The following is a 27,327-nucleotide window of genomic DNA, read 5'->3' on the forward strand; positions in this document are numbered from 1 at the left end:
TTTTTAAATAAAAAGTAATTGTAAGCATGTGTCGTTTATTTCACTTTTCTTAATTAACTATTTCTAATGTTTCTGTGTGTTAGAGATTAAAGCATCCAAGATGGCGGGTCATAACGCAGGGGATCCACTGGAATGTTTTAGTGTGCGTTTTCGACAAGTTGTTGATGTTACAAGTGTATCCAATGTCACAGAAAATAAGATAATATCAAATGATTCAAATACTTATAACCTCCCATGTAACTAAATAATTGTTATCATTTGTAAAAATAGCTGATACAAGTCCCCACCCACTTAATAAGCACTTCTTTCGTTTAGTTTAGGACTTTCCGAGAGGTCCTGGGTAGAACCCGTTCTTGGTGTCTTTGCATGAGATCCCACAGTGGAAATCGAACCTGTGACGATTGCTTGGCGTACACGATATCCGCTATGCTACGGCGACCAGTTTATGCCAATTATGGACGTTTAGTGCCACTACCAGTTCGTGCCAATGATATTTGTGTTGAAAAGGGGTATTCCATTTGTCCCACTGATAATATATAGCCGGATAGGTGTGAATAATACCGTCTAGGTGTGAATAATAAAGGGACACTTTTGCACCTTTGATTGTCACCTCTGTGCAATGTATAATTGTAAAAACAACATTGTTTTATTATAAGATCTGGTCATGAGTTATGTCCGGCTGCATGCCCTCACTTAGTCATCATCTTGTTGTCTTTATATTTGTCCCATATGCCGAAGAGCATGCAGTGGACTTCTTTAAACTTCCTCCAATGCACTGGAATCGGGTCATGCTCCGACACTAGACCAGGGGTTTTTCTGCCTATTTTGGGAAAAGGAGTCTGACCAAATTGGGAATTTTTTATCGACAGAATTGGTCATTTTGGGAATTTTTGCTTCGATGAAACGGCTCATTTGGGAAAAAATTGTTAATTAATCATGCTTAAATAATTCAGTGGTTTAACAAATTAATTTGTTTTTATTTGTTATTTTGTCTTCTTTAAACAGATGCAATATTGGGCATGTTCAACGTTTATTCAAGTACTGCAGTTTTGTATTTTAGTTACAGTTACACTCTGATGAGATAAGAACTGAACAGTCAAAACCTTATAGCAATTGTTGTTGACCAAAACAAACACTGGTTAGTCACACAAGTTATAAGACACTTCATTCTAAAAAAAAAATATTTTTTTTTGTAAATTGGGATTATTTGTTATCATTTCGGTTTGGGATTGGGTCCGTTTGCTTTGGGAGTGCCTCCGTTTTCCGGAGGCGCAGACAGTGCTGAAAAACCAATGTAGGTGGATCGTTAGATCCACCGTATCTGCCTCATGGCCCAACAGGGGGATAAGCATGTAAAACCCTAGGTCGGCACGCCCTACGCGAGTGTTAATTCTGCGATGCCACCCTAAAGATAGAGAATACTATGGTAGTGTGATTGTGTACTTAAATTTATCCCACGAGTGAAGAAAGGTTTACATGGCGAGGCTTGCCGAGTATTCTATTTATCCTACAATATTGTTTTATTTAATTTATTCCTAAAATATAAGAGCAAAAACACATTAAATTAACTGAATCTTACATTGTGTAGTAATATTTATTGTGATCTTTCCTGTTTACGGAAATCGAAATAGTCCTTAAGAATTCCACGCAAAAGAAAAGTAACGAGACAAAATATCGCTATACGCCTCGATTCAAATTTAATCAGCATTCCAAATGTAACACACTCAAGTAGAACACAGACGGTTGTGTTCAAACTACAATTCTTGTTTCACCACTGTAAAAAACAAACAAACATGGCTCCCGCCATTTTGAAATTTACAAAATGTGTAGACACATACCGTGGCTAGGTTAAGCATGATTCAGCATTTATTCCCGCCGATATTGTTAATTTCAGTCTTTAAACAACTCTTCTTTTTACACACTTTATACTTACTTACATAAAAGTATTGTTCACCTCACCGAAGTTGTATAACCATGTCCATGTTTATTTTCGTAATGTTTAATTTGCTTCCATGACGAGTTAAAATTCTAGACAAATTTCTTCATCGCCATCCATCTATCCCATTTTAAAGCACTGGATGTAAGCAGGCAATTCTTTGTGGATAGACATTCTTTGATCGACTGACAAAGGAACGACTAAACCATCAAAGAAATTACCATTTTAATTCGACATCGATTTCCTTCGAAAAGTTAAAGAACAATTCACTGACACTTTTCTTAAATTTAATCCATCAATTGTTCAACAAAACATCGCGTTATTCGAGTACATTTGACATTTTAACTAAATCGAAAATGCAGTCTCACCAGTTTCATTCCAGTTTTATATCCTAACACTGTGTTTTTCACATTCATAATATTATAGTAATCCATCGTAAATACACACACACTTGTAAACTCGTTAAACGACTGCGTACCCAATGACCTAAATGATGCAATCAGGGGTGAAAGGCCAAAAAAAACTAGTCCCTACGTAATGTTCTAAAAATAAGTGTTGATGAAACCTGATATAAAAAAAACTGTGGAGAAAACCTTATCTTTTCTTTATGAGTCGTATTTGTTCTATAAAGTCATTTAGCTGTAGGATAAAATCATTTAGCTGTAGGATAAAAAACAATATGTTGTGAACCATGATATATATTATGTTTTATATATTAATTATACTTTAATACAAATGTGACGAAATTATATAGTCACTAACCCTGGCTTACAAAAGTTTTGTCACTTTGTTTTTTATTATTCCATTACTACAAAGTTGCTCGAAATGCGGCTGTAATTAAGGTAAGTATATTTGGGCTCATCTGAATTAATTTCATCTTCAGAACACATACATTTATATTAGTAATTTGTTTTAGAGTACTTAGAGCATTCAATACATTACATGCAGACATCACTGTATTTTTTGTTGTGATTATTAGACGCTCATTAAAAATTACCCTAGACGCTTATCAAATTGTTATGAAAATGAGCAGCCAATCAGAGAATGTTCCAGTTGATCACACACCGAGTAGAGTATAAATACCAGAGGCCGCTCAGTTTTTAGTTAGTAATGATTTTAATATTTGGTCAGAATAAATCGGCGTGTGAGTGACAGTCTACTAGCTGCAATTCATACGAATAACAGATATTGATCGTATTTGTAAGTTGTGGAGCTAGGAGTTGGAACTCTACTAAGACCCATAGTTATAACGGAGTTAAGGAAACTCCTGGGCTCAGCTTCAACTTGCTGGCGTTCAATTGGCTGGAACTTTGAGAGTCATTAATAACAATAACCATACTTCATGAAAGCATAGCTATCTGGGGTTGGTGAAAAGTAGACATTATTGATTCCGGGTTGTAGTTAGGAGTTAAGAAAACGGCTAGTGAAGTTTGTTGATGCCAAAACTGTAAAGCTCTCATATGTAGAGTCGAAACCCGTTTATTTAGTAATTATTTTGTGTGTAAGTTGGAATACATGGTTCATCTTATATAAGTGGTCGCAGCTAGTCTACGGTATGTTTGAAAGTATGATTGTGAATGTCTAATCAAGTGGTCAAAGAAGGCCTGAGAAAAATTATATATTTCAACTTATAAATTTCTTGTTACAACTATTTGTTTTGAATCGGACAGTCAAAGAGGGCTAAAGGAAAAATTAATTATACAGTAGTTATATTTTGTATGTTTGATCCGTTTAGTTCTAACTTCAAACGCTCTAACGTAGTCAGCTGGAACGCGCACCTTACTCCAATAATACCTTCAACATCCTTGTTGGTTCTCACTGTCCATGTAGAGCACAGCATTCAGAAAGTTCTCACTGTCCATGTAGAGCACAACATTCAGAAGAGGATCTCAGATCTTAAATGATAATTTCTTGTTATTAGCTAGTACACATTTGGTACATCATGTAGCGTATTGTCTTAAAGTATTATGATGTTTTTTTCGTTCATGTACATCGTAATAAATCAAACTAGAAATTCGTTATACCAAATTAAATAAACCGAAATATTTATACCTCTTTAGCCTGCAACTTCAACTGTTCAAATGCGGGAACAATGTGCTTGCATGGCAAATACGGCAAGGACATTAGTTTTCTTGTTGCCCTTTACCACATAAGTATGCCATTGTGAGGCCCTCGTTCATCACCTTCCAGGTAATACCCTGGTTCTAGTGGAACACACAGTCTTTCAGCGTCTTTCTTGGATAAATCTGGCCAATCGCCTGCCATGCTGCTGAAAAAAATACAAAAAGTATAGTTATCACTTGAATATTTTAAAATCGATTGACTTTATTATGTCATTTGTGGTTTCAATTAATTAGTTAAGTGATATACAATTACCTGCTTCAAAATCCAGCATTAACCAATCGACCAGTGGATTTTCCAGGTGTTGGTGGATGGTTGTCATGTACATGTACACCAAAGGCACTTGCTTGGTGTCCTCGCACTTTTTCACTAAGGCCTGTGGATAGTTAACAGCTGGTAAATGGAAGTTTTTACCAGCTTGAAAGTCATGTCGATGAACAATCTCCAGGCTTCCTTCAGTTGATTCGCTTATTAATTGCTTGCAAGTCACATATTTAACATTGGAATGCCATAAATGGCAAATGCTGCTAAAGCATATGCACACATATAATAATAATAACAAGAAATCTTTTTAGTTTTATGTTATATAATTATAGTTTTTAACACTGTTGTAATTTATTACATTGATATACATCTCGTTATGATTCACACCTATGCAATATTATTCACACCTGTCAAGCTTTTCATTATCAGTGGAACGAAATGTCCAATCCCTCCCTACACAAATAAGTTTCAGTGGCACGAACTGGTAGTGGCACGCAATTAACATCATCCCGATGACCTAAGGAGTGTTTTTAAAGTTAAAAAATATACAGTTTTGAATATGCCACAACTGTCCCTCATGTTTAAAATTCAATTGCTTTACATGTAATATTAGATTCCAATAGTGCTGCACAAGGACCCGGACCATGATGAACGTGGAAACCCAGTGACAGGGCCAGATGGCAAACAGAGATATCGATGTGGATTTCGTATCGGAGGAGGCATTGATCAGGACAACGCAAAATCACCTCAGGGTTACCCAGATAAGGTACCATGTTTAAATGTTGCTTTGTAATTGTTAAGGTGTTATTATTTCTTAACATTTGTTATGAATCTTTCTATAAGCAAATTGTAAATGTAAGCACTTATGGGCATTCAAGTTAAAAAACTTGTATAAATTCATTTTAAAAATTTATAAAACTTAATTGCTGAAATGTGAATACTAGGAGAGTTAATAGGTCTATCATTTTGATTCTTTATTTAGCTTGAATCAATGATTACAAATGTACTTATATGGATACTTAGTAATGTATCTTTTGATTATTTATTGTTGTATAGATGACTGATAAGGTAACTAATGATCAAACGATCTGTTTGATTCAGGGGGTCTATGTGACCTATATTCATGAGACGGGCCCTGCAGCAAGGTGTGGTCTACAAGTGCACGACAAACTGTTACAGGCAAGTTTTATTTTCATCATTTTTGGTGGCCAAAATTAAGCTGATTGCTTTTTTTAGCTCAACTGAGCATAACGTGCTCATGGTGAGCTTTTGTGATCGCCTTTTGTCCGTCGTGCGTCGTCAACATTTTGCCTTGTGAACACTCTAGAGGCCACATTTACAGGGCTCACGCTGGGCTCAAATTTTAGGGAGAAGTGACTTCTTCCTGGAAACTGATTTATGGAGAAGTGAGGAGACTCTTGGGAGAGGTGGAGAGACTCGGACACAAGGGTTTGCATGTAGGGCATTACAACACACATATGTGTATCACATTATTGAAGTATGCCACTGTAGTACACATAACTTTATTTCTTTTGTGTATCTTAATTTTTCCAGCAGTTCTAATTAACCAAGTAATAATAGACATGACAGATAAATAGCTAAAATTTTACTAGCTCTATATTCAATCCATTTTGATGTAAATATCATATTATACAGACTAAAGTATTTCAAAGATAATATGTTTATGAAGCAGTAGATAACATAAGCTTAATGAAACTGTCAGACCAGATAAATATTTATGTTTGAAATATGACATTTAGCATATGCTTTCTTAATAATTATTTGTTATGTTTTATAGTCTTTCCAATTGCAATTTCATGTGAATACAATTTGAAATATGATAAACCACACCGTCCGCATCACCCCATCTGTATTCTTCATTCTGTTTCTTCTTTAAAGAACTTAGAAATTAAATTATAATGGACGAAAAATAATGTATCCGAAAAGGATAGTCCGAAAAATTGTACGCGTTACGCACATGAAACAAATTGTGCATATCGTTTGACAGCAAAAAAATGAAAACTGGTAACCTAGCAAATACGTAATTAATATACAATTTAATTGACATATTGCTTTACAATAGCATAGTTTGTGGGTAAAAAACAACTAAATTATGACCTTTTAATTTCAAACGATAATCGGCAGAAAGTTGTAACATCATCGACATAGATCTAATTATTTAATCATCATCCTTTTGTTAAATTAGGTCGATAGTCGGCAGAAATGTAAAGTGATCAACTTAGAAATATTTTTTTGATTGTTAGGCTCCTTTTTATTTGTTTATCTTTAAACACATCGTTTGCCATCGGCTGCTATACATGTAGTGTTGGATGACAACAATATCAACTGTGTATTTCATGCCACATGTGGTCTATGCAGGGACCCAATTAAAGTATAGGTCCCTATGTTTATGACACCGGCATGTTTTCTGTGTGATTGTCTGGGCAGTCTCCAATCATAACGAGATAATATGCTTGTGACGAACAATGGTGCAATTAAACACCAGGTTAGAAATGCTGAAACAAAAGTGTCAAAATTGGTGTGCACAATTAAATAAAACAACTAGATTTATGAATTTATTTGTTGTGTTACAAGGTAAGTTTGTACAGATATATTAAGGTTAAAATCAGTTACTATATGTTGCGAACAAAAAGTGATCTACAAATGATCTATTTGTTGTTTGTTTTCATCCTTATTTGTGTTCTTTCATTAAATTTAATTTATTTAAAAGAATTTCCATTTCTGAAATTTTGTATCTAAAATGGACGTGAAGATGCGTTTAGTAGAGATTTTTGTGGTAACCACATACCGAGCTCGTAGATAGTGTACGTTCCACTCCAGAGCTCGTTTTTAGTAAAAACAAATAATAACAACGTTATAATCGTTCCAAAAATGAATTTCCACACATGCTTATGTTTTATTCAGACATAAATAGTAAAATTATATTTGATACAGTTCATGATTATCATTAAAAACGATGATTATGTCAACCTTCTCTATATGCTATATGAATTCCACCTCTTTTTGCCAACCAGTGGGCGGAGTCTTAACTTTGCAGGTGCGTGTGATGTCACGCTTAAACTCGTCTATACAGTGTCTGCGCATGAATGACCCAATATTATGTGTGAGCAAACTCAATGTTGATTGGGCAGCTACCATGTGACTTGAATTCTGACTTGACCAATATCGATCGCCGATTAGATAAGTTCGGAGGTTGGGAGAATCGGGGCGGGGTTTACCTCAAATTACCTGTCGCACAATTGCGACACGCTCCGAGCTGCGACAGTGTGTATTGGAAAATTGAGTCAGACCTTGACATCGAGAAAACTGGATGTAAACAAATTCCGATAAGAGGGAGACTGGAAGTAAAACCCTGTTAACACTCTAGAAGCCATATTTATTGTATGATTATCATGAAACTTTGTCAGAAGATTTGTCCCAATGATATTTTGGACAAGTTCGAAATTGGTTCCAGTTGCTTGAAAAACATGGCCACCAGTGGGCGGGGCATTTTTCCTTATATGGACTTCATGAAACTTTGTCAGTAATTATTGGTTTTAATGATATCTTGGATGTGTATGAAAATCTTTCTGGTCTGTTGAAAAACGTGGCTGCCAGGGTGTTCACTTACATGAAAGTTGGTAAGAACATATTGTTCTAATGACATCTTGGGCTGCACAGAACAGGTCAGTTCCTTTGAATCTCAGGTGAGCGACTTTAGACCTTTTAGGCCCTCTTGTTCTTAATTTGGGGGAAGGGCCTGGCCTTCCATTTTGGGGAAAAATTATAGACAAAACTGAGAAAGGGGAAAAATGTCACATAGAAAGCTTGATATTTTGGGAACATTGCACCATTTTACAGAAGCTTTAGCCCTCCTCTCTCCCAAGCCAAAAGTATGTAGTTTCCCCAAAATTACAAAAAACAACAACAATAATTAACAAAAAAAATCAGAATTTATAAATTTATATTATTTTGATTTACACAAGTATTTTAATGTTAGTAAAACATTGCTGTGCCTGTGTTTATTTAAAAAAAAGGATATCTGTTTAACCCTTTCCCACTTAGAAGCAAAGTGAAAATGGCTAAGTGCAAATAGCATAAAACCAGAACAGCCTGCGAGTAACTCGTAGTCTGTTCAGGTTTTATGCTGTTTGCTGCTCATAAGTATCTAAGAGTTGGAGATGACGACTTAAAAACTTGAATCTAGGGAGAAAGGTCTTAAAATAAATATAACTTTCTAAGGGACTACAAATGCGTGAAAATAGGTATCTAAGTGGTAAAGGGTAAAACTTTCTGCATTGTAGATTAAAGGACCAGTCAGGAGTTATTTGAGGGGTGTAATTTTTCTGTGGTCCTTATTCGGTATTCAATGTTTGATACCTTTGATTTTCCTCATTACTATATTTTTTGCAATTAACATAAATTATTATGCTATGATTTTCAAATAATGTTTCTCACTATGTCAATTTATATTTTGTTTTTACTTACCTTGTGCTTTAGTTCTCGGAACCTTATAAAATTATTTTGTTTGTAATTATTTTCAATCCAAAGTTTATTGAGAATTCATAAAGCATGTCCAATTATTGTAGTTATTTTAATTCCAGAGTTTATTGAGAATTTATACAGCATGTCCAATTGTTGTAGTTATTTTCAATCCAGAGTTAATTGAGAATTCATACAGCATGTTCGATGTACAATTTTTAGTTTGTATGATATGTGGCAATGGAAATATTTCAGCACTCATGGTTATATAGAGGATATTTGTTTGATTTGGTGGATTATTGATTTTAATTCACTTGTGATCATAGAAAATATAATTTTCTATGATCACGAGTGAATTAAAATCGATATTCCACCGAATCCAATAAATTTTCTATTTATTTTATGCTTATTTTCACCGTTTATATAGATCTACATTGTTATTTAAGAGTTTAACTAAAGAATTTCGCTGCGATAATGACGTCATTTCGTCAAGAAAATGACGTCATTTCACAGTAAACAATGAAAATTATCGATAATTTTCACTGATAATTTTCACTGTTTGAAACAGTGAAATTATCAGTTTTAATTCACAGATATTTCTCTATAAACCACCGGAAAGCATAAAATAAATGTCTTTACTTCACAACTTCAAAGTGTTTTAACCTAACGAAGCACAAGGTCTATGTCTATTGTTGTGGAGTGTCTGGTGTGAGATGTGCATCTTCAACAGTAAGCTGGTTACCATGCTAGAGGCCACATTTTTCATCAATTCTTGATGAAGCATCAGAATGCTTATCTTGACAGTCATGTATAGACTTAATTTGTATCTCGGTCAAGTGCATCCATAAATTAAGTCGCCAGGTTAAATCTGTGAAAAACCGTGTTATCACTCTAGAGGCGATATTTATGACTGAAACAATGGTTAGTCAACCATCATTTCTACAATGTCTTTGACTCTCCCTGCAGGTGAACGGCCATGACTTCACGGTTGTGACTCACAAGAAGGCCGTGGAATACATTCAGAGGAAACCTGTGCTGAACATGCTTGTGTACCGCCCGGGGGTACCTGACCTCCAGCGACAGGAGAGGCACGGACAGACGCAGTTCCAGTCCTTCTCTCAGAACCCTGGGGACTTCGCCATGCATGGATAGGCCTGGGGCTGTAGTCACAAAGCATCTTAAGTTTTCGGTGATAGAAATGGGCCCAAGTCATGCACTGGAGAATTTGAACTGGGTCTACTCTGCTTATAGAACATATCGTACCCAGTGTATGACATAGCTGTCAGTTCCAATGGCATCTTGCTTATAGAACGAAATATGTTGAGTGGATGACATAGCAATCTTTGTCAGTGGCATTTTGCTTATAGAACACTTGTAATAGTAGTATTTTGTGAAGGGTTTTATGCATTTGAGATTTGTAAACAGAAATTTGTATTTTACAAATGTGTTCTTTATACTTGTTTTGGTATGAATATTTTGTGTGTATTTTTATGCCCCCGGTAGAGTGGCATATAGCAATTGAACTGTCCGTAAGTCAGTCTGTCAGTCTGTGCGTCCATCCGAAAACTTTAACATTTGCCATAACTTTTGCAGTATTGAAGATAGCAACTTGATATTTGGCATGCATGTGAATCTCATGGAGCTGCACATTTCGAGTGGTGAAAGTTTAAGGTCATCCTTCAAGGTCAAAGGTCAAATATATGGCTTCAAAGCGGCGTAGTCGGGGGCATTGTGTTTCTGACAAACACATTTATTGTTTATGTATGTTTTCCGGAGTGTTATTGTGCTCATTTTGAATACGTCCTTTATTGGTTGTTTATTCTTATCACCAATAAAGTGTGAAGTTTGACATGATCTGCATACACAGTTAGACAATAAAAGATGGAATTGATTTTCAAGATCAGCATTTTATTAAGGGTTCTCATTTGCATACATTTTCTCATCGGTTGACTCATACATGCCAGAATTTTTTAGGTCCAAAGCGGGACATTCCTTAAAAAATTGTCGGGACATTTGACCAAAAAGCAGGACACCTAAAACGATCTATCATTCCACCATTAAAACTGTAGTCAGTATAGTACTAACAAAAACTCTTGATACTTTTATTCAAGACATAAAACATCTGATATGAAGCATGAAATCTAAAACATAACAATAACAGTTTTATTAAATAAGACAAAAGCAAACAACGAAGAAAATATTCATCTTTTTAGAGTACAAAATCTGGAACATTACGACAACAATACTCATTATACTACTTTCAATGGCAAACATTAACGCAGGGGAGGCTATCCAGTACACTGAAAGTACGGGTAACAGTAAACTATCTAAGACAAGATGGGTACCACTTTTACTGTTTGTTGCAATGTTTTTTAAGCATGTATCCTTGCGCAGTTTGTTACTTGTAAATTGTCGCGGCTTAATTGGAGTAGGGTCAAACTGTCATGCATAGCACCTCGTTGTTTTTAGCTTAATTGGAGTAGGGTCAAACTGTCATGCATAGCATCTCGTTGTTTTTATTATAATAACACCCAATTACACTAGACAGGATGGGTATCACTTATTGGACTGTTTGTTGCGATTTTGGTATATTGCACATTCGGATTATCCCGCTATTTTGGAACTAAACATTAAATGTAAAAGACTCATTAATGACGTAGAGTTAATTTTACAAAACAATTGTTTTGTAAACCGTTTCAAACAAAGACAAAAACAAACACATTTTCAACATTTATTTCATTATAATACAACTATCGATAGCAATAAGCGACCACTATCTTGAAGACCACCATGGTGTGAATGCCTGATAAAATCAATAATTAGCCGATAAATCGCTGATAAGGTGTCATAAACAACACTGGTACACACGAGAAGTAGAATCATATTGTTAGTTGAGGGCAATAAAGGGATTAGCGGTGGTTAGTGTTAGCAAAACAGAGCTTGAATAGCGAATTTTTTGGGAACCGATAGACCTTACCATCGTTTTTTACGAATGTCGGGACAAATCATCTCATACCGGTGTCGCCGGGACAAAGGGCCCAAAAGCGGGACTGTTCTGCCGAGATCGGGACGTCTGGCATGTATGGTTGACTGGTAAAGTTGATTTCTGGAATCACTCTTGGAATTTAACGCTACGCAGTGTACTGTACTGACAATAGTTACAAATATTGATGAAACTGATCTGATCATTGCCTGAACTTGTGGTACAGGTAACCGTAAAATAATTTACTTGTAAAAATTCCAGATGTAAGTCTAGAAATGTTGCATTACACTGCCAGCCTTTTGAAATGTTTGTCGGTAATGGGCTGACGATATTTTGCCATTTCTGATAGTATCTCTTCATTTGATAGTAATTTATTAAGAAATTTGTTGTTATGGCACAAAATTAATATATTAAGATGAATAATATTGAATCAATTGTTGATAGTTGTACTTACTAAATAATAATTCATTTTTTAAGCCATACAATAAAGTTGAAGTAATGATTGTGACAAACTGTCTGATCTTGCCAGCATTATATTGGTTTTTTGCATGTTGATGTTTAAACATAGTGTTTCCTCAAACTCCGCATTTAAAAAATGAAATACATTTATGTTTGTTTTATTTGGTTTATTTTGAAAACACTCTTTTATTTTAATGCCCCGGTGGAATATAGCAGTTGAACTGTCCGTCAGTCAGTCCGTCCATCCGAAAACTTTAACATTGGCCATAACTTGCAATATTGAAGATAGCAACTAGATATTTGGCATGCATGTGTATCTCATGGAGCTGCACATTTCGAGTGGTGAAAGGTCAAGGTCATCCTTCAAGGTCAAAGGTAAAAAAACAAATTAAAGGGAAGTAATAAGCTTTAAAGGGAGATAATTTCTATTTATCATTTGGCAGGTACAGATAATTTTAACAAGGGAAGTAATATGCTATTATATCCCTTTAAAAATATTACTTCCCTTGTAAAAATGATCTGTACCTGCTTAATGATAAAAAAAAAATTAAAGGGGCGCAGTAGGGGGCATAGTGTTTCTGACAAACACATCTCTTGTTCTTAATATGTTTGTGTTTGTTGTTTTGAAATTATTAATAATAAAATTGTGGCTGATTTGGATCTGTATGACTCATTCAGTTATATTTTAACATTCCAGTGAGGTAATAATATACTTAAACATTATTATGTTTGACATTTAATTTGTGAAGACTTTGAGTAGAGATATCCTCTGTATAACTTTCTTAAATAACTTTTTTTTCATAACTACTACATTTTATTTTGATATCTATGACAATGTTTCCCTTCAATTACTCATGTTGTTACTGTTGATTTGATTCTTAGACTATGTTGCTTATTTGAAATGAGTGTTCAGGATGGCATTTGTTTTAAAATAATTATATGCTAAATAATACTAATGAAGAAATTAGAAAAAAATATACAATCAACCCTACATATTGTATCAACAATTACATCAGGTAATTAATTTCAATATGTCATTATTAAATGGTTCTTATTATTTGTATGCCCCCAAAGGAGGGCATATTGTGATCGGACCGTCTGTCCGTCCGTCTTTCCGTCACTCTTTGCGTTTAGATTTCGCGTTTAGGTTTCAAAAAATGCTCATAACTTCTATGACGCTTCAGATAGCAACTTGATATTTGGCATGCATGTGTATCTCATGGAGCTGCACATTTTGAGTGGTGAAAGGTTAAGGTCATCCTTTAAGGTCAGAGGTAAAAAAAAAAAATTCAAGGAAGTAATAAGCTTCAAAGGGAGATATTTATCTGTACCTGCCAATGATAAAAAAATATTAATTAATCAAAGCGGCGCAGTAGGGGACATTGTGTTTCTGACAGAAACATCTCTTGTTCTTTTACTTTTAACTACGGTAAGCTTAAATTTAATTTTCTGGGAATGCTGCTGTTATTTTTCTCTGAAAAATGAGATGTAAGGTTATTAGTTGTTTAAGTTTCTTAAACACAAGGGATCTGCTTTACAAAAATTCAGGCACTCGGAGAAAAATATTTTGTTTCTACAGATTTTCTTCCTTTCATTGCCAAGCTGCTTTTATTACATATAACATAAGATGTTTTCTTTGGTTGATATATTTTAAAATGAAGCAATTCAGTGTGTGCATGCCGTGGTTCCAAAATCTTACCCCTGGTCATAATGTACTTTATAAAGTGATTTGTTTTAAGCAGCGCATTTTTGAATGTGTGAGTGTAATATGTGTGTGTTCTTATTGTTGGTTGTGTCAAACTTTAGTGCAATAAGGAAGTAGTTATGAATTGCTGTGTAATTAGAACAGTAATTTCTTTATAATAAGGTTGAAGGTGCTTTTCACTTATAAAATATTGTGATATAATATTGTGCAGTTATGAGAATTTAGTGAATACAGTTGTAAATGAAAAGGTAATTATATATTCATACAACTGCCTCTGAACAAAGAAAATTCATAATCTTAGGAAATAAAAATATGCATTGTAAGTCATTTAGAATCTGTAATCTTTTAATTTAGAAAAGTGCATTTTTTTATTGCATTGTCCATAGCATACAGATGTTTTATAAGATATGATCTCTGGAAATACGGGGCTCAATGCAGGTGCAGAATGAATCTTCCTAGATTAGCCTGTGCAGTCTGCACAGGCTTTTCAGGGATGCCACTTTCGGCCCAAACCATAATTTTGCTAACAAGAGACTTCTTGTAATAGAAAGATACACATAAAGCAGACAGATTGTTTGCAGACTGCACAGGCATATTTGTGACTACACTTTACGCACATGCATTAAACCCCCTTTTCACAGAGAACAGCTTATATGTTTTTTCTCCAATATGTTGAGATATGGAATGTCCCATATGACCATGTATTCTGTTATACAAAGTGAACTGAATGTCGATACATTTGTATACAAGGTCAAATATTGCAGTTTAAAAATAGTTTTTGTTTAAAAAAACATTGTGTAAAAAGTCCAAATACTCTTATACACTTTACATATCATTACCATAATATACTTTACCTTAAATGACTAGATTATTTAACCAAAGTTAATTTTTTAATTCATGAAAATTAAAACTTTTCTCAGGGTAATTCTTATTGTGGGTTGTCCCCCTTAGTAACAGTATGAAAGCACTGTTGCATTAACGCTTTGCTATTTTGAAGTTCTCATAATTAGTGATTATACAGTCTGAAATTGACACATGTTCTCTCTAATGTCTTTATTGTGTCTTTGTACTCAATTGTTTACTCATAATCTTCTATTTACAAGCATAGTTGATGTTTTGTAGTATTGTTAATATAAATTTTGTGTAATTTACAATAGCTGCTTTTGTGAACTGACATATCTTTTGTATATTTTTATGCCCCCTCTTGAAGAAGAAGGGTCATATTGTTTTGCACATGTCGGTCAGTCTGTCGGTCCGTCGGTCGGTCCGTCCACCGAATGGTTTCCGGATGATAACTCAAGATCGCTATGCCTAGGATCATGAAACTTCATAGGTACATTGATCATGACTCGCAGATGACCCCTATTGATTTTTAGGTCACTAGGTCAAAGGTCAAGGTCACGGTGACCCGATCCAGTAAAATGTTTTCTGGATGATAACTCAAGAATGCTTACGCCTAGGATCATGAAACTTAATAGGTACTTGATTATGACTCGCAGATGACCCCTATTGATTTTCAGGTCACTAGGTTAAAGGTCAAGGTCACAGTGACTCGAAACAGTAAAATGGTTTCCAGAAGATAACTCAAGAATGCTTACGCCTAGGATCATGAAACTTCATAGGAACATTGATCATGACTGGCAGATGACCCCTATTGATTTTCAGGTCACTAGATCAAAGGTCAAGGTCACAGTGACTCGAAACAGTAAAATGGTTTCCTGATGATAACTCAAGAATAATTAGGCCTAGGATCATGAAACTTCATAGGTAAATTGATCATGACTGGCAGATAACCCCAATTGATTTTCAGGTCACTAGGTCAAAGGTCAAGGTCACAGTGACAAAAAACATATTCACAAAATGGCTGCCACTACAACTGACAGCCCATATTTCATTAATTGTATGTGTGTCCAAAAACTTGAACCTTGGTTAAAGTATATTAACTTTTGCAATTGAAGATAGCAACTTCATATTTGGCATGCGTGTGTATCTCACTGAGCTGCACATTTTAAGTGGTGAAAAGTCAAGGTCATCCTTCAAGGTCAAAGGTCAAATATCATTGTATTTTTCTTTCCTAAAACTTTAACCCATTTATGCCTAGTGGACTTTCCCATCCAGCTAAATTGAATCAATTTATCATAACTGGCAGATGACTCCTATTGATTTTCAGGTCACTAGGTCAAAGCTAAAGGTCACATTGACAAAAAACGTATTCACACAATGGCTTGGACTACAACTGACAGCCCATATGGGGGGCATGCATGTTTTACAAACAGCCCTTGTTTTTACATTGTTATAGTTTTATTTTGTAGACGCAATTAGGTTATTATTCTCATTATTGTGGTAATTTAGGCATCACAGTGGAGTAAACCTGGTGTATGAGTTTAATTGCTGAATTTTTGTTTAAAGACCTGTATGTAACAATGTATTCAACATGACCTCTGAGAACAGAGACTTAAGGTTTAATGTAAAAATCTGATTTCAATTTATTCAAAGTTGTAAACTTTAATTTGTAATGTTTTATGTTCATAGTTTCTCTCAAACCCATTTTGTGGTACTAGTAAACACTTCAATGGCACCTACCTAGCCAATGAAGCATTCAATCAATATTTACAAGTGAATAAATCATGACGTACTTTCAATTGATTATGTGTGCAATTTCCCCCCATATATTTCTATTTTGATTATAGTACCACTACTATTATAAGTGGGATTTATATTTGTTCAAGTCTTAAGACTAACTGTATGACCCAGGTCATGGGAAAATGGGTCTTATGTTCATGCTGACATTCTGCTCAATAGGTAAGCAGTCAGATACAAAGTTTAGCAAGGTTTCGTGGTCTCAACAGCTGTCCAGGAGCTAGGCTGGATGAATATGGCATTAGACCCATTGAGTGGCGTTCTGAGAAAACTGGGCATTATGCATGTGCATAGAGTGTAGTCCCAGATTAGCCTGTGCAGTCCACACAGGCTAATCAGTGACGACACATTCCGCTTTTATGACATTTTTTGTTAAAATGAAGTCTCTTCTTAGCAAAAATCCAATTTAGGCATTAAGCGTCATCCTAAATTACCCTGTGCAAACTATACAGGCTAATGTGGGATAAACTTTACGTCAATTGAGTAAGCCCAGTTTTCCCAGAACAAGGCTAAAAATAACTTCAAAGTTTGTGCTGTTTTCAAGTCGCCACTTAAATAACATTATTAACTTTATTTTTTATACAAAAATTCAATATGCCTAAATTCCTTTGTAGTTGTCCAGAACTGGAATTAAGTTAATCAGCAGATACGGCTGTGGAAAGACCCGTGCCAAGTTTGAGTTAGCAATACCTGAACACCTTGCCGGCTCAATCGCCTGAACAAATGACTTATCATGTATTGAGGACTTACAAGAGATATTTGGCTACTTAACAGTAGGCCATTAAGACTTTCAGATTGTGCTGTGTGCTATTCCATATCTATGCAGGAGAGATATGCCCACATATTGGGGCCTTTGTTTTAGGGCGATTTAAGTTTCACGCTTTGTTACTGCATTCATAAATCAAATCTTGCTGAAAAGCCATAACAGTTTGGAACTCAGGCCAGAGAGTTAATGTTTATTGTTCCTCAGATTGCTTTGGAAATGTAAGGCTGCACTAACAAATAAAGCTTTTATTATAAACACTATTTGATGTACTGAACAATACTAATTTTATTCCACTGTTAACTAAACTATGCAAAGGAAATGAACATTAATTTCATGTTGCACAGTGTTTTACTCTTATTTTCATAAGTGAAAATTATAAATACCCATAAAAACTATCTGATAATTTTAAATTAACTATTTATTAATTAACCCTTTCCCACTTAGATACGTATTTTGACGCATTTGTAGTCCCTTAGATAGTTACATTTAATTAAATACCTTTTGTACTAAATTGAAGTTTTAAAGGCTTCATTTCCAACCCTTAGTTACTGATGAGCAGCAAACATCATAAAACCTGAAAAGACTGCGAGTTACTTGCAGGATGTTCTTGTTTTATGCTGGTTGCAAATTTTTCACTTTGCTTCTTATTGGGGAAAGGTTTAAGCACTTTTTTGTTGAGAAACATTATGATGGATTGTTTTTATTCAACGTTTGAAAAAAATCTGGTTCAACTTCATAGATCCCATGAAACAAACAATAAATACCAACTCTGGCGTAAGTTTGTTACAAAAACTGGTGATGTGTCACAAAGCAAAGTATTTAACAAATGATTGGATATTGGGTACATGTCTACACGTCAGTGAAATCTAAACCAATCAGTCCAGATTATAGATTGCACATGTGTCAGTCTGTACTTTTTTGTACATGTGTTTTTTTAAAGAAATTGTTTCATGTGTCAAAATTGTAATTACTTTACATCCCACACATGTGTTACCACACAGTTTATTACCGGTATACTCCTACATGCATCTACCATAAGGGAAGACAGGAATGTGTTTGAATATTAACAGATTATGCTTTTTTTTCACAAAAACAAAATTAATTTTTAAAGGTTTTGAACATTTGATCTTTTGTCCAGAATGACTGGAAAAATTAAGAACACACATTTTTAAAACTTGTTGTGTGAAGGTAAGGTCCATTATCAATATTTCATCTTTGAATGATTTTTGTTGGAGGAAAAAAACATTTTTTATTTGGCATCATTAATTACTTTACGGCTGCCATGTACATGACTGGAATCCCGTGTTACCTAAGTGTAAATATTTCGCACCAAGACCTGAATCATATTTCCACCTTTTGTTATTGTCTTTGTGTCTATGCAAGCCACTACACATGGGCTATCCTATTGTTGGGTATTTTCTCTGATATTCTTGAGCCTTATTGTTTTTGTTCCAATGTTTGTTTTTGTCAAAATTTTGCCCCAATTACGGACTGTTGTTTTCAATTAGATTTATTATTTTGTTTTCAATTATATGCTCCCATTTTAGGTTACATTCAAATGACAAACAGCAAATTTCTATAATTAGAAACATATTTGAGTGACTTCTTGTTTACTGCTCTGGTAGCAAAATTTAATTAGATTTGATTGTTGAATCAATTGATTTATAATTGAATTAATTTCTTTCATAAGTTATTCAAGAAAACAGCATGTATGTTTTTATGTCCCCCACCCACTATAGTGGGGGACATATTGTTTTTGCCCTGTCTGTCTGTTGGTCTGTTTGCTCCAACTTTAACATTTGCAATAACTTTTTCAATATTCAAGATAGCAACTTGATATATGGTATGCACGTGTATCTCATGGAGCTGCACATTTTGAGTGGTGAAAGGTCAAGGTCATCCTTCAAGGTCAGAGGTCAAATATATGTGGCCAAAATCCCTCATTTTATGATTACTTTTGCAATATTGAAGATAGCAACTTGATATTTGGCATGCATGTGTATCTCATGGAGCCGCACATTTTGAGTGGTGAAAGGTCAAGTTCAAGGTCATTCTTCAAGGTCAAAGGTCAAAAAAAAAAGGTGCAGAAGGGGACATAGTGTTCCTGACAAACACATTTCTTGTTTATAAGTATAAATACTTGTTTCTTGCAGCTCATATACATGTCAACAATGTATTTTTCCCCTGTTGTCCCTTGTAGAATTATACACTTTGGTGCATTGCTTTCAACACGCATCTAAACCTCACATCTTATATGTTTATTTCTTAGAAGTGTACAATTATTCCTTACAGTTTACTAAGACACCTTTTTAAAGATAATACTTCAGACTGTCAGGATGTTTACTAACATTTGCAGTGTTTATTTACCGATACATCTCTTCAGAGAATATTCATGTTCAGTTTATTGATGAGATCATCTGTCATGTGTTACATTGTATATGTGTATGTTTTTATTTTGCCTTAGCACAAATATATTTTTAATACAAATTAGACAAAAAAGAAAGTTTGTCTTTATTGTCATACGCAGTCTATTCATATGGTTTTAACGGTAGTTAGCATTGACCACCTCAACTTTACTACACTTGTTGAAGTCAAGCTTGTTTAAAGTCATAAAAGATCATCAGTGTCCTAACATCTCATAAGAATTTCTAAAACTTTGTCTCCGTTGATAGTGAAGAAATTTCGATTTAGAAATGTCATCCTATATTCCAAAAACAACTGCATTTTATAATCAGTTTGCGTGTTTTTTTTAAACTCATATATAATTAAAGCTACAGCTCTCGATAAGTGCAACATTTTACATTATAAAAAACTTATGTTAATAATATAGTAATGGTATACAATGAACAAATGCTAGACATAGTGCTCTATAAACACCCTATATATAATTTTTATTAGAATTTAAACAAAATTCTTCCTTTTATGACTATTGATCATTGCAATTTCTGTGTCTTTTCAACAAAAATGTGTTAACAAAACTTCTGCATAATTTTGCCAGTTCTTTTTCATGGGCCTATCTAGTATATTTTACATGATATATGCCCTTGTTATCCAACTGTGGGGATCTTTATACCAGCTTCATTTCTGGGAACTTTGGCTAATTGCATGTGTGTCAAGTGTTGTCCCAGATGCCCCTGTGAAGTGCATGTGTGTCAAGTGTTGTCCCAGATGCCCCTGTGAAGTACATGTGTGTCAAGTGTTGTCCCAGATGCCTCTGTGAAGTGCATGTGTGTCAAGTGTTGTTCCAGATGCCCCTGTGAAGTACATGTGAGTCAAGTGTTGTCCCAGATGCCCCTGTGAAGTACATGTGAGTCAAGTGTTGTCCCAGATGCCCCTGTGAAGTGCATGTGTGTCAGGTGTTGTCCCAGATGCCCCTGTGAAGTACATGTGTGTCAAGTGTTGTCCCAGATGCCCCTGTGAAGTACATGTGTGTCAAGTTTTGTCCCAGATGCCCCTGTGAAGTAAATGTGTGTCAAGTGTTGTCCCAGATGCCCCTGTGAAGTACATGTGTGTCAAGTGTTGTCCCAGATGCCCCTGTGAAGTACATGTGTGTCAAATGTTGTCCCAGATGCCCCTGTGAAGTGCATGTGTGTCAAGTGTTGTCCCAGATGCCCCTGTGAAGTACATGTGTGTCAAGTGTTGTCCCAGATGCCCCTGTGAAGTGCATGTGTGTCAAGTGTTGTCCCAGATACCCCTGTGAAGTACCCACTGGCTATCATATGTCATAATGTGTCAAGTGTTGTCCCAGATGCCCCTGTGAAGTACCCACTGGATATCATGTGTCAAGTGTTGTCCCAGTAGCCCCTGTGAAGTACCCACTGGCTTTCATGTGTGTCAAGTGTTGTCCCAGATGCCCCTGTGAAGTACCCACTGGCTATCATGTGTGTCAAGTGTGGTCTTAGATGCCCCCTGTGAAGTACCCACTGGCTATCATGTGTGTCAAGTGTTGTCCCAGATGCCCCCTGTGAAGTACCCACTGGCTATCATGTGTCAAGTGTTGTCCCAGATGTCCCTGTGAAGTACCCACTGGCTATCATGTGTGTCCAGTGTTGTCCCAGATGCCCCTGTGAAGTACCCACTGGCTATCATGTGTGTCAAGTGTTGTCCCAGTAGCCCCTGTGAAGTACCCACTGGCTATCATGTGTCAAGTGTTGTCCCAGATGCCCCTGTGAAGTAACCACTGGCTATCATGTGTGTCAAGTGTTGTCCCAGATGCCCCTGTTAAGTACCCACTGGCTATCATGTGTGTCAAGTGTTGTCCCAGATGCCCCTGTGAAGTACCCACTGGCTATCATGTGTCAAGTGTTGTCCCAGATGTCCCTGTGAAGTACCCACTGGCTATCATGTGTCAAGTGTTGTCCCAGATGTCCCTGTGAAGTACCCACTGGCTATCATGTGTCAAGTGTTGTCCCAGATGCCCCTGTGAAGTACCCACTGGCTATCGTGTGTCAAGTGTTGTCCCAGTAGCCCCCTGTGAAGTACCCACTGGCTATCATGTGTCAAGTGTTGTCCCAGATGCCCCTGTGAAGTACCCACTGGCTATCATGTGTGTCAAGTGTTGTCCCAGATGCCCCTGTGAAGTACCCACTGGCTATCATGTGTCAAGTGTTGTCCCAGATGTCCCTGTGAAGTACCCACTGGCTATCATGTGTCAAGTGTTGTCCCAGATGCCCCTGTGAAGTACCCACTGGCTATCATGTGTGTCAAGTGTTGTCCCAGATGCCCCTGTGAAGTACCCACTGGCTATCATGTGTCAAGTGTTGTCCCAGATGTCCCTGTGAAGTACCCACTGGCTATCATGTGTCAAGTGTTGTCCCAGATGCCCCTGTGAAGTACCCACTGGCTTTCATGTGTCAAGTGTTGTCCCAGATGCCCCTGTGAAGTACCCACTGGCTATCATGTGTGTCAAGTGTTGTCCCAGATGCCCCTGTGAAGTACCCACTGGCTATCATTTGTGTCAAGTGTTGTCCCAGATGCCCCTGTGAAGTACCCACTGGCTAATCAGGAATGACACATTCCGCCTAGAGTGGATTTGGTGGACGGACCAACCGACAGACCTACCGACCGACATGTGCAAAGCAATATACCCCCTCTTCTTCAAAGGGGGGCATAACGAAAAAATCCGTAAATGCGTTAACTGTCGTACATGATAAGCCTGTGGGGACTGCACAGGCTACTCTGGGGCGACACTACACAAATACATTAAGCCCTTGTTTCCCAGAATAAGGCTTAAAACAAACAACAAAAGCCATGTTTTTCTGAGGACTGTTTATTTATCATGACGGTAACGAAGACAAAGTGAGGATAGGCAGAGGAATATGGACAGAGATACACAACATAAGGCACTTGTCACTGAACAAAACCAGTCTCAGTTTGGAGACACCAGTCTATGCCAACAACCAATCACGGACAAGCACTGACGCCAAGGACTCTTGACTTTGTATAAGTATATCAACAAACAACATCTGAACACATTAGCAAACAAGAACAACAAACATCAGTATGGATCTATACAACTCTTGTACTGTCACAAGAATTGTGTTTCCGAACAAAAAAAGGGTTAATTATCTGTTTATTTACTTTCTATAGTTTATAGATTATATAATATTACAATTATTTAATGATGTACAAGTTATATTATAAATATATCTAGTTGTTGCATGTTTGTTTTCCGTTGCAGGCAGCGATGTCCTCTCCATGAGAGGTTGTTGGACAGACATTCTTCAACTATATAACCATGGCAACCCAATGTAAACTATGCATTTTCATAGCTTCTTAAAATTACACTATTATTAGTGATATAAAAAATAAATAAATAACAATATTCGCTTCAAAGAGAATAATCTGGAAAGGGAACAATTGTGTCCATCTGAAATATTTATTTCTTGATAATAAGAAAGGCAGAAGCACACCATTAACAAAACAAAAATATTTACATTTCACGTTAAGACAAGAAAAGATATTTGTAAAGCAACAAAAATATAAAACAGTTTTAACATCACAGAACTGTTTAATGAGGGCTGATTCACAATCAATGGAGCACTTTAAAATGTTACAGACTACATGCAGAAATACAAGTTATAGCACTTTTTTGAGTTATTGAGACAACGGAGCCCTGGTCTGGAACCCAGCATCACTGATTTCCTGTCTTGCGGACTTTCACATTTGAAATTGAGTAATAGAATGCTCGGGTACAGTGGTTATATCAAATCCTTTTTCGTCCATTCCCAATATTATTAAGATCTATTCAATGGTGACAATCACATTTGAGTGACCACAACTCAATTTCTTTCTACTGTGTTGCTAGTTGCTAGTATAGATTATATTCACAAACAAACCATTTACATTTATAAATTGCTATAGAGCTGGTGCAAAGAAAGAATTTACATCAATACCAAAATATATTGGTACAAGTCCAAATAACTTCTGAAGGCCAAGAAAGTGAAATAAAAATGTACAAGAGTGAAATCGTGAACTCTAAAAATCAACTGACAAACTTTAAATGGGGTCTGATATATCTACCTGATAATGATACACTCTTCGCCGCAAGACTAGAAACCGAAAATCGAAATAGTTCCAGGCCTGCAGAAAAGAACCTTTATTTGCAGACAAATGAAGATGGTAATACCTGATTGATAAGTAGTGATAACACACTGTGAAATGTTCTTACTTTTATCAAATTGTTTTATTATTGTTGTTATTCTTTGTTTTGAGTTTGTAATATTTTTGTTTGTTTTTTTAGATTTAAACACAATAATTTGACATTCTTAGAATATACAACATAATTATGAATTGAATTGTAAGTATGATGACTTTCTGAACAAAAAAATAATAAGTCTTTTTCTGATGTTTGTTTTTGCCAAAAACTTTTAGAGTCACTTGAATGTTACTTTGTCCACTGTTTTCTGATGGAATGAATAAGAACATGATTTCTGACATAAATAACATGGAATGTTGAAGATACAAATACAACCCTCTGTGTACTATATACAAATATGCAGCGAACTAACCTAACTACTTTGGACGGAAATTCACAATTTTGGCAAAAGGAATCATTGCAAAGTTAGACATTTATTTCAACAGATATGACAATGAATCTGTTCCAGGAAAATTAAAGCTTGCTGTAGCATATTTGTTGATTAGCATCATGCAAATTAAATGTTGCATTGAATAAATATTGGAATGATAAACTGTTAGTCTGCCTGCATGATATGAGTCGTGTTCTGAGAAAACTGGGATAAATGCATGTGCGTAAAGTGTCATCCCAGATTAGCCTGTGCAGTCTACACAGGCTAATCAGGGACGACTTTTTCCTCTTAAACTAGATTTTCGGTAAATAGGGACTTCCTTTAAACAAAAAATACCATTAAAGCGGAAAGAGTTGTCCCTGATTAGCCTGTGCGGACTTCACAGGCTAATCTGGGACGACATTTTATGCACATGCATTTTGACCAATTTTTACAGAACAAGACACATATTAACATCCAATACATGTGAACAAACAATGGGCCACACAATGCATATAATTCATAATTTCAGTAACCATTCCCCAAAACACATTTCAAGAAAACACAATAGTAAAATAATTTGGCAACAATAAAAACCACACTTCACACAACATGCATATAACTGATTTATAAAACAATAAATAGACTTTGTACACAAAAATAAAATAGCAAATTTAAAATTTTGAAAATGATTATGAGTTCAATATGAAGATGACTATGATTACCATGTTAATGATGGTGACAATATTAAAACATAAATAAACTTCACTCTGTAAAAGAAAATACTTTGCAAAACAGAAGACTTCTTAACCCTTTGCATGCTGGGAAATTTGTCGTCTGCTAAAATGTTGTCTGCTGAATTTCTAAAATTAGCATTTTCTTTGATATTGTTTCAAAGAATACTATCAAAATAGCAAACAGTTTGGATCCTGATGAGATGCCACGTTCTGTGGCGTCTCATCTGGATCCAAACTGTTTGCAAAGGCCTTTTAAATTTGGTTCCAGCACTTAAAGGGTTAACAGACGTTGAAACACACAATATGTGCTTAAAAGAAACAGTTAACTAGGCATTGGCACATTATCAACAATAAGTATACAAATATATAACTCCAAATATAATGGAATGCACAAAAAGACAGTGAGCTTGCAATATTGTCATGAAAATCATTGATGATCTGCGTGTCAAAAATGTGCATAACTGTATCCAACAATGAGTTCACTTATGGGATAAATGGCTGTGTGTGCACAATGAACTTTTGCTGAAATGTGACAGGTAAAATGTCCCTGTGAACAAATACCAAATACACATAGAAATATCTAGAAATAACCACACATTTGAAATCTACACAATAGCTGTCTGTGTTAACAGTTCAATTGAATATTAATGTTTTTCCTTCGTGCATCATCTATCATCCCATTACTAAGTAATAGGTCTACAATTATAATATTATTTTGACTGCCAAAAGAAACATGAAGCTTTAATGCTTATTTTAAATAACACAAAAAGAGGTGCATTTTCTTTTATACTGTATTAAATACTGTTATCTATACTATACTACCAATATGACATCTCTGTGTCAAATCCTCCATTCACTGTCTGAAAAAAAATTCAAACATTGGATTACTTCAAGATATTTAAACACCAGTCAAGTTGAACAAGATATGAACGTGATATGAGAAACATGGCAGGACGGAACAATATTATCACAAATGTTACACACAATACTGAATTGCTGGAGACACAACCTGTGTAGAGAGCGTTGCTGTATAACGCGATTGCGCAACATGTTGTCTTTGCAAAAAAAAATTAACAATATAAAAATAAACTTAAAATTGCTGTACTTTTTTGCTGGCAAAAATGATTTGAGGAAAAATACATGAGAACTATGCATGAAGTAATAGAATAATGTATACATTTCATTTTGTAAACTTGTGTTTTCATATTTTATATCGTCCTGGTAAAAATATGTAACCATGTTATAAAATGTTACATGAAAAGGTAAAACAAGATTACATTTAACTAGTTACACTTTAAGTTCTACACTATACATGTATAAATATTCATCTTAAAAAGATATACTTAAATTAACTAAATTTCCATTTAATCATAAAACTTTAACATCAACAACAAAATCACAGATTTCTTGTAATATTATAAAATATACAAATTAAAGAATAACAAGAAAATTCCAACTCAGTTCATTAACAGTTGAATAAACATCTAAACATGAGACTTAACAAGGCAATCTATGTCCACAACATTGCATCAATTTTGTGCAGAACATGTAACATCAATAAAAACAATAAAGCTGTGGCACACATGAACAGAACATTTAATCATTGTCTTTACCACATCAATATATCAAATTTCACAATAGTGTCAACATCTTGCAGCATAGCTATGTTAAAATATTGATGGATTATAAAACAACTTTAAAATATCTCTTAAAGAAGAATCATGAATCTTGCTATAATTCATAACTTAAACAATAAATCTACAATATATGAACTTCTCCCTGTTAAATATCACTCCCCACAACAACTTCTCCCCCACCCCACTTCCTGTGAGATCACTTCCTGTCATGTGACTCAAGTGGTGCCGTCTGCCAGTATGCCAGACAGCCTGCTGACCGGCCTGTCCACTGCATTCATCTGCAGGAACTGCTGCTGCATCTCATCTTGGGGGATCATGGGATACGCACCGTCAAAGTGGAAATCTGAAACACAGAGCAAAGTGGAAATATTAAACAGAGCAAAGTGGACATCTGAAACACAGAGAAAAGTAGGTGTTAGCTTATGTTCATTAAATTTAGCACTGATGAAGAGAACGATAATTATTTACGGTTAAACAAAAGAAATTTACTGCTGGTAAATATGCTTTTTATCAGATCTTCATTTTCTCATTTAAATCTAGTAAAAACAAGGCAATTAAATTAGCAAGATATCTAAATTTGACAAGATTCG

The 27,327-nt window shown here is 35.3% G+C and overlaps 2 protein-coding genes across 3 annotated transcripts in view; one reads left to right on the forward strand and one right to left on the reverse strand.

Moving 5' to 3' along the window:
* Nucleotides 1-87: 87 nt before the first annotated feature.
* LOC127850457 (tax1-binding protein 3 homolog) lies at nucleotides 88-18,270 on the forward strand. The gene is made up of 4 exons (XM_052383496.1): nucleotides 88-142; nucleotides 4,935-5,087; nucleotides 5,423-5,500; nucleotides 9,770-18,270. Exons 1-4 carry the CDS (start codon nucleotides 101-103, stop codon nucleotides 9,953-9,955), a joined length of 459 nt encoding a protein of 152 aa, XP_052239456.1. The 5' UTR covers nucleotides 88-100; the 3' UTR covers nucleotides 9,956-18,270.
* A 4,339-nt stretch (nucleotides 18,271-22,609) lies between these two features.
* LOC127850450 (zinc finger protein GLIS3-like) overlaps nucleotides 22,610-27,327 on the reverse strand; it is an 85,080-nt gene continuing 80,362 nt past the window's right edge. For both annotated transcript variants that reach the window (XM_052383485.1, XM_052383484.1), the window contains exon 10: nucleotides 22,610-27,080. In XM_052383485.1, coding sequence (XP_052239445.1) covers nucleotides 26,953-27,080 — 128 coding nt within the window. In that variant the 3' untranslated portion in view covers nucleotides 22,610-26,952. The remainder of the gene's footprint in view (nucleotides 27,081-27,327) is intronic.

This window comes from Dreissena polymorpha, chromosome 11 (assembly GCF_020536995.1).
Source record: "Dreissena polymorpha isolate Duluth1 chromosome 11, UMN_Dpol_1.0, whole genome shotgun sequence".
In the NCBI taxonomy this organism is placed as follows: domain Eukaryota; kingdom Metazoa; phylum Mollusca; class Bivalvia; order Myida; family Dreissenidae; genus Dreissena; species Dreissena polymorpha.

Coding starts and splice junctions, on each gene's coding strand:
- LOC127850457 (XM_052383496.1), top strand. CDS start 101: ATGGCGGGTCATAACGCAGGGGATCCACTGGAATGTTTTAGT. Junction 143..4,934: donor ATCCACTGGAATGTTTTAGT/GTGCGTTTTCGA, acceptor ATGTAATATTAG/ATTCCAATAGTGCTGCACAA. Junction 5,501..9,769: donor TGCACGACAAACTGTTACAG/GCAAGTTTTATT, acceptor CTCTCCCTGCAG/GTGAACGGCCATGACTTCAC.